General features: G+C 39.5%; 1 protein-coding gene across 1 annotated transcript in view; it reads left to right on the forward strand.

Moving 5' to 3' along the window:
* The window catches only part of LOC140734380 (U3 small nucleolar RNA-associated protein 14 homolog A), a 53,960-nt gene continuing 35,452 nt past the window's right edge, over positions 1 to 18,508 (forward strand). The window contains exons 1-7 of the mRNA XM_073058253.1: positions 1 to 96; positions 2,804 to 2,879; positions 11,808 to 11,878; positions 12,308 to 12,372; positions 13,907 to 14,055; positions 15,161 to 15,316; positions 16,745 to 16,864. Of these exons, the coding sequence (XP_072914354.1) occupies positions 59 to 96; positions 2,804 to 2,879; positions 11,808 to 11,878; positions 12,308 to 12,372; positions 13,907 to 14,055; positions 15,161 to 15,316; positions 16,745 to 16,864 (675 nt within the window). The 5' untranslated portion in view covers positions 1 to 58. The remainder of the gene's footprint in view (positions 97 to 2,803; positions 2,880 to 11,807; positions 11,879 to 12,307; positions 12,373 to 13,906; positions 14,056 to 15,160; positions 15,317 to 16,744; positions 16,865 to 18,508) is intronic.

The raw sequence follows: 18,508 nt of genomic DNA on the forward strand, positions 1-18,508 counted from the left end.
AAGTGCGTCGCTTGACGGCAGCGTGTCTCGTCGGGATCCATGTGCGGCGGCTGCAGAAATGGCAGGGCAGTCGGGGACGGAGGCGGATTTAACCAGGTGGGTAGGAGCTTTTTACACATGGATTTCTGTGTGTTTGGGAGAGGGCATTGCTATAATCGTAGAAGCAGGGAGAGATCGGGATTCCGATGTTGTCACATCGCAGCTAGTTAAAGACAAGGTAGTGAAAGCGAGCAGCAACACTGGTCCGATTTCTGAGGTGAAAGTCGGGTGATTTTTGGTTTTGGAGTTAGGGCCATTACAAATTGTTAGTATCTTTCAAGAGATCAGAAGCATTTGTTAGCAATAGTGGGGTAAACTTCCTTTCCAACAACCTTCTTAAAGGTGATTGTGTGGTGAGCAACAAATTTTGACCTAGCCATCACTGCATGTATCACCGGAGAAGATAACTTGGAACATATTTAAATGCAGTTGCGGTATCCATATAGAAGATGTATATAACGTGTTGAAACGTGGTAGCTGTCAAAGCATCAGGCAGCTAATGAACTTCTGCAGATGTAAACAGAGGAGTGTTCCATCAAAATGTCTTGGAGTCATCCAGCATGGAAACAGGCCCTTCAGCCCAGCCTCATCCATGCCAACTGTGTTGCCCAGTGTGCTAGTCCCATAGCCCTCTAAACCTATCCTATCCATGTACTTATCTAGATAGCTTTTAAATGTTGCTAATGTGACTGCCTCATTGACTATTTCTCACATACAAGTTTATTGTCATCTGACTATACATATATACAACCAATAGAAACAATGTTCTTCTGGATCATGGTGCGCCCACAAAACATATATCACGCACAGCACATAAAACAAAAATATTACCACAAATAAGTTAATGAAACTTATTCATAAAACTTGCAGTATGCAGCACAACAACTCGCTGTCCTAGCGATGGGATCTGGTGGTGGCAGGTATTCGCTAATCTCACAGCCTGAGGAAAGAAGCTGTTACCCAGTCTGGCATTCCTAGTCCTGATGCTCCTGAACCACCTTCCTAATGGTAGTAGGTCAAAGTGATTGTGGGATGGGTGGGAGGTACCCTCAACAATGCTACAGGCCTGGTGTATACACTCCCAGTAAATGTCACAAGTGTAGTGGGGAGGGGGGGGGGACCCCAGTGATCCTCTCAGCGTGTTTTTACTATACTCTTACTATTAGCAGCTCATTTCAAATACACACCACCCTTTGCATGAAGGTGCCACGGATAAATAAATAATTATCATTTATACTGCAGAACCTGCAGCAGGAGATTTTCTATGTAATCGTTTTATGCTCTTATTTCCTGTACAGTTGTGCTTGATTCCTTGGTCAGGAGTAATTTTTGAGCTGTGGTGCTTTACACTGGTGCAAGACGGGATTTAAAGCACATTTGGAAACTTGACATTGCAGAATTTTGTTTCATTTACATTCTACCTCTGCAAAGAGAATGTATGTGCAATATTTCAATACCTGATAAATAGAGTTTTGTACTATTCCACTTCATGGCACAGTTGAACTAGGCATTGGGACTAAAAGTGCATCTTGGGTCTTAGGGTGTGCTTGGAGTAGTTAGCTGAGTGATCAGATGCCTGATAATTTTCTCTTTTCCATTTTCTGTTGCCGTGCACTGCTCGTCATTATTGGCACGGTGGAATTAGAGTTCACAAATCTGATTATCTTGGAATTGATGTTAATTGCAGGCCTTTTATAGTGATTGTGCTTTTCCCTGGAGCCTTCAGCTCCACTTCTATAATTTAACTACTCAATAAGATGGTTTATTCATGTCAGCAGAAAACCAAGTGGGCTTAGAGTGAGCAAAATCTCAACCCGAAACATTAACAGTTTATTCCCCACCATAGGTGCTACCTAACCTGCTGAGTTCCTCCAGCATTTTGTGGGTTCTCTGGATTTCCAGCATCTGCAGAATTTCATATGTTTATGATTTACTGCTACACTTTGAGCTTTGAGTTGGTGTCATTTTCTTCTCGAGGTGGCTTCAAAAAGTACACTCAGTGGCCACTTTTATTTGGTACATCCTGATGAAGTGGTCACTGATGCATGTTCATGAATTTCTGCTGCTGTAGCCTATCCACTTCAAGGGTTGACGTGTGTTCGAAGATGCTGTTCTGCACACCACCGTTCTAACGCATGGTTATTTTGTTACTGTCGCCTTCCTGTCAGCTTTAACCCGTCTGGCCATTCTCTCTGACCTCTCATTAACGAGGAGTTTTCGCCCATAGAACTGGATGCACTTTTTTTTTGCACTATTGCCTAAACTGTTGAGACTGTTATACGGGAAAATCCCAAAAGACTGTTTCTGAGGTTTTCTGAGATACTCAAACCATCCCATCTAGCACTGACAATCATTTCACGGTCAAAGTCACTTAGATCACATTTCCTCCCCATTCTGATGGTTGGTCTAAACAACAATTGAACCTCTTGATCATGTCTGCATGTTTTTTTGCATTGAGTTGCTGCCACATGATTGGCTAGTTAGATATTTTCATATTGAGCAAGGGCACAAGTGTACCTAATAAAGTGGCCGGTTCATGTATGTTCCCAAGGGCAAGTTAAGAAAAGATGTTTGTTATTTTTAGCTTGTCTTCACTAAAATTGTCAGTTGACTGACATAATTTCAGAAACTATCTCATAAAGTAACTGAGAAGTTAATGTTATGTGATTTTAAGTAATTTCCAATAGTTAGGACAAAAGAATGTTTTTGCTTCACATAATTAGTGCGTATGAATTGTGAATGAGCTTGTATCTTTCTATTTCAGAGATTTACTTTTCCTTGGTGTGGAAGAGGAGGATTTGTTTAAGACTAAATATTCCTTGACTGCCAGTGAAGATGAGGTAATAACTTCTATATCTCGAGGTCTTCTTTAAATTATTCTTTGAAGCAGTAATGAACAATTGGAGTCAAGTTTATCATTGACAGTGCATTACATAAACATTCTATAAATTGCAAGAAGAAATAGACTGTTCAGAAATCTCGTGGAGGAGGTGAAGATGCTGTTCCTAAAACATTGAGTGTGGGTCTTCAGGCTCCTATACTTCCTTCCTGATGGTGATAATGAGAAAAGAGCCTGTCCTGGGTGGTGGGGATCCTTAATGTCGGGCGCTTCCTTTTTTTTTTGGGTATTGGCTTTTGAAGGTATCTGATGCTGGAGAGGCTAGTGCCCTTGATGGAGCTGGCTAAGCTTATAACTTCCTGCAGCTTTTTCTGATCTTGTGCAGTGTCTCTCCACACCAGATAGTGATGCAGCCAGTTAGAATGCTCTCCATGATATATCTGTAGAAATTCGCTACAGTCTTTGGTGACATTCCAAATCTCAAATTTCTAATGAATTGTAGCTGTTGGCTTTCCTTCAGAATTCATTAATATGTTAGACCCAGGGTAGATCTTCAGCGATATTGACACCCAGGAGCTTGAAACTGCTCATCCTTCCCACTGTTGACTCCTCAGTGAGGACTCTAGTGGGTTCTCTCAACTTTCCCTTCCTGAAGTCCATGATCAATTCTTTGGTCTTCTGATGTTGAGTACAAGGTTGTTCGTTGTGACAAATCAACCAGCCAATCTATCACACTCCTGTACGCCTCCTCAACGGTTGTATCATCGGCAAATTTGCATTTGTCCTGTGCCAAGCCACGCAGTCATGGGTGTAGGGAGAAAAGAGTAGCTTGATAAGCATGCATTCTTGAGGTGTGCCTGTGCTGATTTGTCAGCAAGGAGTAGATGTTATTTCCGATTTGCACTGACTGTAGTCTCCTGGTGAGGAAGTCATGATCCAGTTGCAAAGAACAATATAGAGTCCCACGTTTTGAAGCTCATTGATTAGTACTGAGGAGGTGATGGTGTAATGTGCAAGCTGTACAGGTTTCCCCCGCTATCCGAAGGTAGAGTGTTCCTATGAAACTGTTTGTAAGCCAAAATGTCATAAAGTGAAGAAGCAATTTCCATTAATTTATATGGGAAAAATTTTTGAGCGTTCCCAGACCCAAAAAATAACTTACCAAATCATACCAAATAACACATAAAACCTAAAATAACATGAACATATAGTAAAAGCAGGAATGATATGATAAGTATACAGCCTATATAAAATAGAAATATTGTATGTATAGTGTACATACAATATCAAAATCGGGAAGACAGCGACCCAAAATTGATTTAGGGGGAAAAAATCGGCACGTACGCGTGCAGGCAGCAAGGCTTCACAGTCATGGTAATCTTTCTCAGGGTAAACACAAGTATAAAGTGGGTGTCTTTTTTCATAAAAGCAAAAATCCTCTGGTTTGCGAAAACAGGTACTAATATAGGTCTTTCGTAACAGCAAGCTGTCATAAAGCGAGCGTTGGAAAAACGGGGGCCACTTGTAATCAGTAAGTAGCTGTCTGATGTAGGTATCATTGTTGTCCAGGGTGGTCCAAGGCCAAGTGGTGAGCCAGTGAGATTGCATCTGCTGTTGACCTATTGTGGTGATAGACAAATTGCTGCAGGTCCAGATCGTTGCTTGGGCAGGAGTTGATTCTAGCCATGAACACTTAAAACACCATCACAGTAAATGTGAGTGTAACTGGGCAATAGTCTTTGAGGAAGCTCGCCCTGCTCTTGGACAGTGGTATGATCATGCTTTTTTGAAGCAGTTGAGAACCTCTGATTGCAGCAGTGAAAGTAATGTAAGGACAAGCAGTACTGTGCAAAAGTCTTAGGCACCCTAGATTTTTTTATAAATCTTGTTTTGGATGTTGATTATTGTCTTCTGCTTTAGTGTGTCAGTAGAAAAGAGCACATTTTAGATTTCCAAATATTCATTTACCAAAAAAAATGTTACAGAGAAAATTTTGAATTTCGTTAAAGTGATGAAAGTAATGGACCACTTTTCAAATATAAACTTGATTACTTTGTAGGTATACAGCCCAGTGTATGATTAAACATAGATAACTAACAGGTGCTAGTTTTCAATGAGCTAATGAATGAACTCAATGCATGTCATCAAAAACTTTGGCAAACTTTTATAAATGTGTGGTGGAAAGTGTACTAACTGGCTGCATTATGGCCTGGTATGGCAACACCAATGTCTTTGAGCAAGTAGATTTGGCCCAGTACATCATGGTAAAGCCCTCCCAACTGCTGAGCATATCTATATGAAACATTGCCGTAGAAAAGCAGCATTGATCATCAAAAATCCTCACCACCCAGGCCATGCTGTTTTCTTGCTGCTGCCATCAGGTAGAAGATACAAGTGCCTCAGGACTCCCACCACCAGTTTCAAGTTACTACCCTTTAACCATCAGGCTCTTGAACAAAAAGTGATAACTACACTCATTCTATTTCTGGTGTTCCCACAACTTATGGTCTCACTTTAAGGACTCTTTGTCTTGTTATTTCATGCTCTTTCATTTCATTTTATTTCATACTCGTTATTTATTGCTATTTATTTATATTTGCATTTGCACAGCTTATTGTTCATTGATCCTGTTTTCAGTTACTGTTCTATAGATTTGCTAAGTTTGCCCACAGGAAAAAGAATCTCAGGGTTGTAGGTGGTGACATGTATGTACTCTGATAATGAATTTTATTTTGACCTTTGAACAAAACTGATTAACTGAAATAGAATGGGTGTAGAAGAAATCAAACTAAAAGGTGAGGGTGTGGCAGATGTGACATTTTAACCTTCCAATCATCAATCTTTATACCATGGCTAGAGTGAGCATAGCAAAAAACATATGGTGGTCATCCTACACCAGCAAGGTCTCTCCCAAGCAGATATTTTGCAGTAGACGGGAGTTTGAAGATGCATTGTCCAAGCTCTTCTGAAGATGCTCAAAGTAACTGGTAAGGTTGAAGACCAGAAACGCAGTGGTCGGCCAAGGAAACAGTGCTTCATACGAGAGATGCACCAAATGTCCTTTCTAAATCAGAAGTCCAGCACTGCTATCAGTTCTGAGCTAACAGAAACCACTGGAACCCAAGTACATCCCTCTACACTCTGGAGATGTCTTGTCAGAAGTGGTCTTCATGGAAGAGTTGCTGCCAAAAAGCCATTCCTTTGAAATGGAAAGAAGACCAAAAATCCTATGTGCAAAAACACAAGGGCTGGGGTGCTTAACAATGGCAGCAAGTGCTCTGGACTGAAGAGTCAAACTTTGTAATTTTTGGCTCAAACAAGAGGCAGTTTGTCCATAGAAGAGCTGGAGAGCGCTACATAGGTGAGTATCTAGCCAAAAGTGAGCACAGCGGAGGTCCCCTGCAGGTTTCGGGCTGCATTTCTGCAAATGGAGTTGGTGATCTGGTCAGAATTAATGGAATTCTCAATGCAGAGAAGTACAAGTAGATTCTCTTCCATTATGCAATACCATCAGGGAGGCATCTGATCAGTCCCAACTTTATTCTGCAGCAGGACAATGACCCCAACAAGGACCTCAGCGATAGAAGAACAAGGTGTTCTGCAACAGATGGTATGGTCTCTGCAAAACCCTGATCTCAACGTCATCAAGGCTGTCTGGGATTACCTGGAGAGACAGAAACAAGCGAAACAGCCAGTCTGCAGAAGAGCTAATTTTCTTATAAAACTGCATGACAGTGTACCTCAGAAAATTGAAGCAGATTTAATGGCAAAGTGTGCTCACACCAAATAATTGATTTAATTTAGCTTTTTACTGTTTACTGCTCTTTATAGTAAATTTTTTGAAATTTTTCGTAACTTTTCATTGCATGATTTTTGAAACCATCCTTGCTTTACAGAATTTTTTTACATGTGCCTACGACTCTTGCTCAGTACTGTATCCTTACAATTTTGCAAAAGCTAGATGTTGTTATCCATGTAATAGATTTCTCTTTCTTGGTCACTCAATTTTATGGAGTACCTGAAGGTATGCGAGCACCCTCTGTAGTGTGAAACTGAACTAGAACACTGTATCTGCAACTTGATACAGTAATGATGTTATTGGGATGCTTGTTATAGTTATTTTGGGGTTTTGAGGAATATTAACAATTAAAAAAAATGTTCAGCTAAAGCAAGAATCAAAGATGAGCTTTGAATACGTACACAACACTGGAAGAACTCAGGGACCTGGGATAGGGGAAGGAGGAGGGGGAGGGAATTACCGGAAATTGGAGAATTCAATGTTCATACCACTAGGCTGGAGGGTAACCAGACGGTAGATGAGGTGTTGCTCCTCCAACCTGAGTTTGGCCTCATCATGGCAGTAGAGAAGGCCATGTATGGACATATCTAGATGGGAATGAGAGGCAGAGTTGAAGTGGGTGGCAACCAGGAGGTCCTGTCTATTGTGACGGATGGAGCGTAGGAGCTCGACGAACTGGTCCCCCAATCTGTGTCAGGTCTTGCCGATGTAGAAGAGGCCGCACAGGGAACACCGGATGCAATAGACGAAACTCTTGACGTCACCGGATACAATACTCTGACGACCTTCCCCTATCCCAGGTCCCGCTCTGCCTCTCTCCCCTTTCAACTTTCTGCTTCTTTATCTCTACAGTTCTTTCATGCTTATCCCCTCCCCCTCCCCCCTTTATCTTTCCTCTGATTGGTTTTCCAACTGGCGCCTCTAGGCCCTACCCCCTCCCCTATCTCTATTACTGGGCTTCAGCCCTCTCTTCCTTCCCCATTCCTGATGAAGGGTCTCGGCCCGAAACGTTGGCTACTCTTTTCTCACGGATGCTGCCTGACCTGCTGAGATCTTCCAGTGTTGTGTACGTATTCTTTGATCCACAGCACCTGCAGTTGTATTTTTGTGCTAAAATGAGCTTTCTTGTTTTCTATCAGAATTCTTAATCCCTTAAGGTAAAACGGAACTTGTACCCACATTACCACCAAATGTACATATATATAATGTATTGGTGTGTACATTCTTTAATTATGAAAGAACTTCTCTGTTGATTGAACTAGCTTTAGGGTAAGAAGCACTTGGCAGCTGTTCAGTTTTGTATTTTTAGAGAAATATTTTAAACTTCTGTATTAGATAATGAAAAAAAAGTTTTTTAATTTAAAATTTGGTTACCTCTTGGCCTGTATGAAACCTGAACCTGAGGGGCCTAATAATCTAGTGGGCAGGTTTGCTAGAGCTGTTGGGCAGAACTTAAAACTAATTTGACAGGGAGTTGGGAACCACTGTGATAGAAGTGGTGATGGGGCAGTTGGTATATGAGTAGATGCAGTGTGTAGTGAGATTGTGTGAGGAGGGACAGGCAGTTTAGAATTATATACAGGCCTCCAAACAGTAGCCAGGATGTGGGATCTAAATTAAAGCAGGAGGTAGAAAAGGCATGTAAAAAGGCCAGTATTACAATAGTCATGAGGGAATTCAATATGCACGTAGATTGGAAAAATCAAGTTGGTGCTGGATCCCAAGAGAGAGGATTTGTAGAATGCCTGTCAAATGGCTTTTTCAAGCAGCTTGTGGTTGAGCCCACTAGGGGAAAGACAATTCCAAATTGGGTGTTGTGTGATGAACCAGATTTGTTTAGGAAGCTGAAGATGAAGGAACTCTTATGAGGAAATGAAGCTAGTATTATCCTGCAGTTTCAGAGCTGAAAGGTAAAGTCAGATGCATCAATATTACAGCGGAGTACTGTAAAGGGATTTACAGAGAGAAGCTCGCCAACGTTGATTGGAAGGGGGCACTAGCAGAGATGATAAAACAGCAATGGCTGGAATTTCTGGAGGCAATTTGGAAGGTGCAGGAGAGGTATGTCCCAAAGATGATGAAGTATTTTAAAGGGTGGATGAGGCCACCGTGGCTGGCAAGGGAAGTCAAAGAGGGGGCATATAATATAAAATATAATATATAGAAGTTATTTCAGATACACCAGAAGTAAGTTGCAGAAAATGCAACCAAGTGGGACACATACAAAGATCATGCCAGACAGACAAAAATAAATGGACTGCACAGGAAAGAGATAAGAAGTCAAGTTGCAGTTTCAAAAAGAGCACTAATCTGTATGCTATTGATGAAAATTTTGACAATATAAGATTTGCACAGGACTTGGTAGCCTTGAGATTTACAAGAGACGAGCAGTATGGCTTGCACCAGAAGTGAATGGTAAATTAATTAAGATGGAATTGGACACAGGCTCAGCTGTTTCAGTCATTTCCCAAAATAAGTTTGAATGGCATTTCAAAGATACTGAACCGAAACTTGCAGGTATCCAACCAAGAACTTATTCTGGAGAAAAGATGTCTCCTGTGGGAATGACATTCGTAACAGTGAAATACAACAAACAACAAGCCACATTGGGCTTGTATGTGGATAAGACAGGAGGGCCAGTATTGTGAGGCTGTGATTGAGACAACTACAATTTGATTGGAAATTCATCCACTATTTGCATGCCATTTACCCTGCAACAGAGTCAACTGAAAGCACATTAAGAAAGGTATTGGATGATGCCACAGCGGAGTTCAAGGAAGGTATCAAGAAACTCAAACATATTAAGGGTAAAATAGAGTTAAATAAAAATGCCACACCCATATTTTACGATGCCCATCCAGTTCCTTATACTGTCCATGATAAAGTAACCAGTGAGCTAGCTTGCATTGAGGCTGAAGGAATTCTTTCCAAGTTTAAGTGGAGACTGCACGCAATGTCAATGGTCCTAATAGTGAAGAAGAATAGGTCTGTCAGGATCTCAGGATTTTAAGATCACCATCAATCAAGTACTAAAAGTAGGTCAATATGCTCTTCCTAGAATAGAAGAAATTTTTGCAAACCTTTTTGGCAGAAAACACTCACCTTAAACACTCACAAAGAGCTTTATTGTTCTGATAAGCTTATTTTTGGAGTAGCATCTGCACTTGCACTCTGGCTGAAAGCTGTGAGTCAGGTGCTGCAAGGCTGCCCAGGCACTCAGCACCTGGATGACATCATGGTTCCCCGTAGACAAGGAACACCTCCAAAATCTCAAGACAGTGTTAAAAGAAGATTAGATGATTGTGGGCTCAGAGCATGATGCAACGAGTGTGAATTCTTTAAACTAAGCATCACTTACTCTGGTCATACTGTTGACACAAAAGAATTACAGAAGTGTGTTGAGAAAATTCAAGCAGTGGTCGGTGCCCGAAGGCCAAAGAACTGTCATAGTTGTGGCCCTTTTTAGATTTGTCAATGACTAACAGGTTTCTGCCAAACCTGGCTACTGTGCTCCACTCGAACTTTTTACTAAGATAGGGAGAAATGGCAATGGACAAGGCAGTGTGATGTGGCTTTCCGAAAAGGTACAGTAAAAGGTGATGTCGGACATTCTTGCACATTATGATCCACATCCAGTGAAGCTTTCCGTGCGCTATTCGAGATGTTAACACATCTAGAAGAAAGGTATACAGAGCTGTCAGAGCCAGTTCCTGCAGTCCCAGAGTCATCTCTTGCAAACAACATGGAGGCCCCAAAACCTGAGATTGTACCACAGCCACAACTCTCATGCCAATAGAGTGACTCCCCTTTTTGACTCCCACAAGAGTATGAAATCTTCCACAGCAATTAAATCTTGGCCTGTAAAGTTATTGGCATGGATAGAAGATTGGGTGCCTCTCAGGAGAAGAGTGGGAATAAAGAGGGCCTTTTCTGGTTGGCTGCTGGTGACTAGTCATGTTCCACAGGGGTCAGTATTGGGACTGCTTCTTTTCACATTCTATGTCAGTGATTCAGATAACAGAATCGATGGCTTTGTGACCAAGTTTGCAGACAATATGAAGATAAGTGGAGGGGCAGGTTGTGTAGAGGAAGCTGGGAGTCTACTAAAGGACTTAGACAGATGGTGAGAATAGGCAAAGAAGTGGCAGATGGATTATAGTGTAGGGAAGTCTTTGGTAGGAGGAATAAAGGCAAAGGCTATTTTCTACTTGGAGAAACCACAAGTACAAAGGGCCTTGGGAATCCTTGTGCAGGATTCCCCACAGGTTAACTTGCAGGTTTAGTTGGTGGTAAGGAAGGCAAATACAATGATAGCATTCATTTTGAGAGGACTAGAACATAAGAGCAAGGATGTAATGCTGAGGCTTTATAAAGCACTAGTCAGACCACACGGAGTACTGTGAGCAATTTTGGGACCCTTATTTAATAAGATATGTGTTGGCATTGGAGAGGGTCCAGTGGAGGTTCACGAGAATGATTTTGGTAATGATAAGGTTAACATACAAGGAGCATTTGGCTCTGGGCTTGTACTCACTGGAATTTAGATGGGGGGGGATCTTATTAAAAGCCCATTGAATATTGAATGGCTTAGAGTGAATGTGGACAATGTGTTTTCTATAGTGGGTGAGTCTAGGACCATATGGCACAGCCTCAGAATAGAGGGACATCCATTTAGAACAGAGGTTAGTAGGAATTTCTTTAGTCTGAGGGTGGTGAATCAGCCTTGATGGAATGGCGGAACAGACTTGATGGGCCAAATGGCCAAATTCTTCTCATGTGTCTTCTGGTCTTCCATATAAGTTATCCGATGATCTTTTTTATTTTGCATCAACCCTTATCTCCTCTCTCCACTGATACTGTGATGGTTCTAGGTAATGTCTTCATAATTTAAAATACACATACTATACAAGTCATTTACCTGGAAAAGAATTACAGGAGAAGTGTGATGCACTGATATGTAATATGAATGAGTCATAGATTTTACACTAGCAGTAATGTTTCCTGATGAGAAAGGTATCAAGACCTAAAACAGTTGAAAGATTTTCATCTGTACTTGCAGGTTGACTGTTCGAGCTGCTAATAGCTTCTTTCCCTTGTGGAAATACTAACTAATTTTCTATTTATTTTCAGGATGGCAGTGATGATGAGAGAAAGCACCAAAAACTGCTGGAGGCGATTAGTTCTCTCGGTGACAAAAAAAGGTAATGAAATCTAAAATGCTTATAAATGACAGTGAACACTGACATAACCTTCAAGTAACATGTTGCAATATTTTTAACACTACTAAACAATTAATTGACTTGACAGGCTACCAGTGTGATTGCTTCTATGACACATTTTGTTAGAGAGTCTCAAATAAGATTATTAATCCATTACAGATAACATCCAAGGTGGTTCCATTTTAATTTGCCAGCTGCTATGTAAAGAAATGTACAATTGTATTTATATTATTTCATTGCATATTTAGAAAAGGGAATAAATATTCAATCCTATACAACTTTTTTTTTGTTATTAATATATGTTCATTTATCAAAGTGGATCACTATCCTGAGCAATGTTTCTCAAATTGGGATGACAACTTCTTGCCCTAATATAATTTCTCATGTTCCTCATTCTCAATTCTGATTCAGGAAGAAGAAAGCAGAGAGAACAGAAGCTAGTTTGCAGATTTCAGAGTTCACTGTCAGTTCAGAAGGTACGGTGCTGTGTGATTTTTCTGCCTTTAGCTTCTGTAATACTGATAATAGATCATGCATTGGGCTTTTATTTTCTTTTGTTTCTATTGGTTTCCTTTATCTCCTTTTCAGATGAATTCCTTGTTTTTCTTCAGTGCCCCCTGGCTGTAGTTTCCCAAAGTTCTTTCTTTGCTGCAACCAAGAATAGAAACATGTAAAATTCATTTAAATCCTGGTTTTGTTTTCTTACTAGGACTGGAGAATTGTTGCTATAATACTGGGCTATTTATGGGTTTTTTGGGGACAGGAAGGCTGAAGGGAGAATTAGATGCGGTGTATAAATCTGAACGGCCTAAATGAACAAAATGAAATTACCCCCTTTCCATAGCGGTGAGGTCTAAAACTAGGAGACATAGATTTAAAGTAATTGGTAAAACATTCACACTAAAGGCAAGGGTAACATTTTGAAAAAAATGTTGCTTGTGAAGGTAGTGAGTACAGAAGTCTTAACCAGTTTGAGGAGCCTGGACCTGAGATTGGGCTAGGCAGATAGTTTTTGACTGCATAGGCATGATGAGTCAAATGGCTGGCTTCTGTCTGATAAATTTTCAATGATTAAAAAGTGGTTTGCCTTCAAGACCCATGCTATGCATTAACTGAAAGGCCAGGCAAAAGCTTATAGCAGAGGCCCATTATAATTATTCCCAGAACATGAGTGAGATTGGCTTTATTTTATTAACCAACTATTTGTTGCTTCCTTGAAAGGCATAACAGTGCTTGGAAGATTTGTGGGAAAACATACTTAATGTTTTCTCTGAAAAGACATAATTTGCTCTAGTTCAGATTGAGGACATAGGGAATTATCTGCATGGCACATTTAACCTTATTTATCATGAACAAATATTTATAACTTCTATGAAGTTTATCTTTTGTTCAGTATTTTATACTTTCCAAGAAGAATCATCTCCATAACCTTAGAATGCCAGGCTTCACAGGGATTGATGGTATCTCTTGGCAGCTGTACTTTATCAGTTTTTTTTTTGTGATCATTGCTTTCACTATGATTCAAGCACCTGTCATTTTCTTTCATTAATTAGAAATGCAGACTGAGTCAAACAATGCCAGATCATGTACAGAAAGCAAAATTAAAAGGGAGAAAGAAAGATGGGATTAATGGCAATAAAATATGGAATCAAAGTAAGAAAAAAGAGATCTGATTTATCTTTAGCAACATTTAATAATCAAGGATTATTTAATAATCAAGAGATCCCATGTCTTAAGTCATTTTAAAATGCCAAAGAGGTAGTTTGTCAGTAATTAAGATGTAACAGTTTCATAAAAATCATTTGGAATTGAATGGATGAACCCCAGCTTTCTGGGTAGAATTATGTTTGGTACAGTATCTGAGAACATATATCCAAAAATACAATGTATTTACTCTATTATAATGTTTTTGGTAGCAATATCATAAGTAAAATTAGTTAATTATTTACTCTTTAACTTGGTATGACTGAAGATTATTAATTGCATTACTCATCTCCCAACATTTTCCAGGTACTAATGAGAAGATTGAGCTCTCAGATTTGGTGGGAACCATCCAACCATCCTCTTCCTCTTTGAACAAAGTGAAAAAGCAGCTCACGAAATTTGAGAAAACAAACAAGCCACTGGATTTACCCCTCAATAAACAGCAAAGTGAAAAGGTGAATTAATTTAGGGTTCATATAGTGTATGGCAAAGACACAGATAAATGTTGCTTTTTGAATTTTAATGAGTTTTGTACTTTTGAGTCAAGCAGATGTGAATGCAAAGTTTAGATTTCTATGGAAAAGATACACTGAGAAATCCAGAGTAAAATAAAGTACCTATTTGGAGAAGAATCATTTTCAGTAGATTGTAGACATGCCTGACCAAGGTAAATTGAAATCAAAAATTAATGGCAAAGCTAACTTAATCCAAAGTACTGTAAATGCTGGAAAACTGGAGAGAGAAGTATACTGATACTTTTGGTAGGAGGAACAAAGAGAACAAATAAAGTACGAAGGGTACAGTTCTAAAGTGGGTTGAGGAACAGTAGTTTGCCAGTATGTTTGTACAAACACTTGACGATCACTGAGGAGACAGGTGCTGAAAAGACATATTGGATTGTGGGCTTGAGAAGTGGTATGATGTGTAAGTGAGTATGATACGAAACACTGTTTGCCCACAGCTTGAGTACTGAATCCAAATCTGGACACCACCATTTAAAAGATAATATGAAAGATTTAGTGAGGATGCAAAATATTCATCTGACTAGATTTATGGTCATCAATTAGATAGAGATGCCAAGTATGTTTTTCATAAAACCATGAAGTTGAGATATTATTTGCAAGAAATGGTCAAAATCATGAAAGGACTGTGTAAAGTAAATGCAGCAAAACTGTTTACATTGATAGAAACGGAACATTTTTAAGATCTTTTTTTAAAGAAGGTCAAGGGCAACATAAAGAAAAAATCCCCAAAGAAAGTAATCTTTAAAAAAAAGGATTCGATCTTGAAGGAAACAAGGGACTGTAGGAAAATAGCCAGAAAATGATTTTTTATTGATTGTTCTTCTGAATACCTGACGTGCGTTGATGTGGGATGAACAGTAAAGGTGTCAAAGGTTATGGGGAGAAGGCAGGAGAATGGGGTTAAGAGGGATAATAAATCAGTCATGATGGATCGATGGAGCAGACTCAATGGGCCCCATTGCCTAAATCTGCTCCTATGTCTATGGTCTTATAATTGCAGCACTTTGTAATAGTAATTGTATACTTCTCTTGAAAGGTTCAAAGGACATTAGCATATGAGAAAACAACAAAGGAGATTACGAGATGGGATCATGTAGTGCGACAGAACCGGAAAGCAGACCAGCTCACCTTTCCACTAAACAAGGAACAACTCACTGTCAAGCCGGTGGAGGAAGTGATGGCAAACTGGAAGGTATAGTTTGGCTCATGGTACATACTCTGTATGCTGCATGATATATTGCATTGATCAGCATAAGTATAAGTTCCCGCATTCATGTGTGTTGCTTTTGATACTCACTGTCTGGATAGGCTTTAATTACAGCCACTGAATAATAAAACATTTTGGTGCATAGAGGGTATGGTAGCACTGAAATTATAGACAGAAATCCAAACATAAATTATCCCAAAAATGGATTTTGCATATAGGAAAGTTAGTTTCAGAAAGGCAAGCTTTTTGGGAGTTATGGAATAGGGATAACATTAATAAAAAATACCTCCAGTGTTCCTAAAAAGTCAGTCTATACATAACTTACCCACAGTAATTAAACACATTATTTATTATGAATGCAGCTGTCAGATCACAGCAGGAGGCCAGTTAAGAAATTTATTTTGGAAACTGACAGGACAGTTTCTTCTATTGTAAAATATTTTATCAAACTATGTAACATCATTGATTCTTTAAGGCCATCAAAACTAACCATTGGATGTGCAACATTCATTATAACTACACAGAGGAAGACAGTAATTAGTCATCCATGTTAATCGACTTATCGAAATTGGTATGGAAAAATCAGTTTTCGGATATTTCTTAGCAACAGAACCCTTGTGTAGCCTGGGGACTATCTATAACTTTGATGTAACCAGATATATATATCTGATAGTGGAATTTCCCACAGTGAGTCTTTACATAAGGGTTCCATAAGAGTGGAATGGCTATCTGCCTTTCATAAACCCAAGACTAGCATTGAATAATTTCATTGATGCTGTATTCCAATCCTGTTGTCTGACTCATTATCTATTTCATTATTATTCTTTGCAACCATCATTTGCCTTCAAATAATATCTTAAAGACACATAGTCTGGGAAGCAGTTAGTATTTCTAATTTCTAGTCTATATAACCACATTTCACCCAATTCCCTGTTAACTATGTTAGCATCTTAAATCAGAGATACTGTTATTGCTGTTTATACTTGTTGTAGCAACCATCATTTTTATGTGATCACAATAGTAATAATTTTGAAAGAATTCTAGATAAGCCTCTTAAAGTTGATGTAGATTTCCATAATTGCAATTTGGGATATAACTCATTTAATGTTATCTCCAAATTTCAATAATATTCTCTTAATTTTTACATCTGAAGCATTTGTGTATTGAGTGAATAAGTTACATCTTAATCTCTGGAACAATATCCACTATGTTTTTCCCAATATATCCACTGTATTTTGCTTTTATGCTTTGGTTTCTGTTCTGTATTCAATTGGCAACATTACCTGTAGTTCCACAGTTGCTTAAGCCAGTTTTGCTTTGCAACACAAACGTAAATTGTTGCTTAAGGGACAGGAGCTTTTTGAAAATAAGCTTTCAGATGAATGCTCCTTGATTGTGTTGTCTTCATTCCAGGCACGGACACCCTTAGAACAGGAAGTTTTTAACTTGCTTCACAAAAACAAGCAACCGGTAACTATGCCTTTTGTGACTGCTCGGGAACAGGCTTCAATGCGAGCTATGTGTCTGGAGGAGGTATGTTTCATGCTTTAATTTGCATACTTGTTCTTTTATAGATGTTATATCACATGCATACTGTTTTCTCACCATAGGATGATGTAGATTAGACTTCCATTTTCAAATTTTGGAGAGGTGTCCAAATACTCGTGTGCTGCTATAATGGTCTGATTCCCTGTGCAGAACGCAATACTCTAGGACTGAAGTACAGACTGAATTAACAATATCACCAAGAAAGACCAAAGGATTAAGGATATGAGGAATAGAAAAATATTACACTGTTCAGTGGGAGGTGATTTTTTTTTGCTAAAAGAAAGGAAGTTTCACTAAAAGTTACAAAGAAGAAAGGTTTACCTTGATCATGGAGTCCTAAAATTATGCGGCACAAGAAAGTTTCATTATGCAAGAAAAGAGTTAAATGGCCAAATCCCATTGTCCAGCTCTTGATTTGTTGCTTTGTATATTTGTGTACATTAATATCTCTCTTGCAGCTCTCCTCACACATAGCTCAGAGAAGAGAGGCTGCCTATGAAGCCTAATATTGGGAGAGTCAAGCAAAACATATGACTGTTCACTGGAAGCATTAGCTTCCATCATATTTGACAGGAGTTGATGAGTGAAACTGTAGACTCTGGATGATATATGGAGCAGGTTCAGTCAGGTTCCAAAATCTCAGATATGAATGACTACACTATTTGCCCCAACTCACCCATGCCAAACCATGGATCACTCTGCTGCCGGAGCACAGGGCTTCAAGAAGATTTTCAGCCACAGTGATTTGTGCAAAATTCTGTTTTATCAGCCCATAGACCTTGCCAATGTCTTTTCTAAAGTATGGGGGGCTGGAGCGGGGGGGAGTGCATAGCCTGTCCGTGTTTGGTTTGGAGGGCTTAAGAGCACTTGACCAGCATTCTGCAGTGGCGCACAAAGTATAAGTGGATGTATATTTCAGTGTGATGACAGTTTCTTCCTCTACCATCCTGTTTTTATTCCAAGCACTAATTTGAATTTCAGTTATAGTTTTTCCTCAACTCCCCTCTAATTCTTCTACCTTTTACATTTTCCTCAACTCCCCTCTAATTCTTCTACCTTTTACATTTTAAACTACTTTATCCTTCTTACACATTCAAAGTAAGCTTCAAATAGGTTTGTGTAAATGATTATATTTCCTTTGGCCTTCTCCATTTCAAAGTAAACAACACTGCTTCTCTCCTCATAATTAAAAATTTTTAGTTTCCTTGTGGTATCCTTTAGTAGTGGTCACCAACCTTTTTAAGCCCAAGATCCACTACCGCAGCCTTTGTGAACAGCAAGATCGACTCCAAATTGATTAGTCACACGCATGCACACTGAGGCAGAAAAGACCGGAAGTAAAACCCTGCAACCCGGAAGTAGAAATAATGTATAAGCACCAGGGGTACCCACCCGTTTTTTGCACCGTGGACTGGTTTAATATTGACAATATTCTTGCAGACCGCGGGGCGGGGGGGGGGGGGGTGTTAAACACGACCTTCGCGGCTCTCGGCACTTAGCTGCTGTCCCGCCCTGCTCACTTATTTGCTAAACCACAATGGTGCCACCACTGATCCCTGAAGGACACCACTAGATACAGAGATCATGAAAGCAACTCTAATCATTACCCTCTACCTTCTATTACTATTT

The sequence above is a fragment of the Hemitrygon akajei genome, chromosome 10 (genome assembly GCF_048418815.1).
Source record: "Hemitrygon akajei chromosome 10, sHemAka1.3, whole genome shotgun sequence".
Classification (NCBI taxonomy): domain Eukaryota; kingdom Metazoa; phylum Chordata; class Chondrichthyes; order Myliobatiformes; family Dasyatidae; genus Hemitrygon; species Hemitrygon akajei.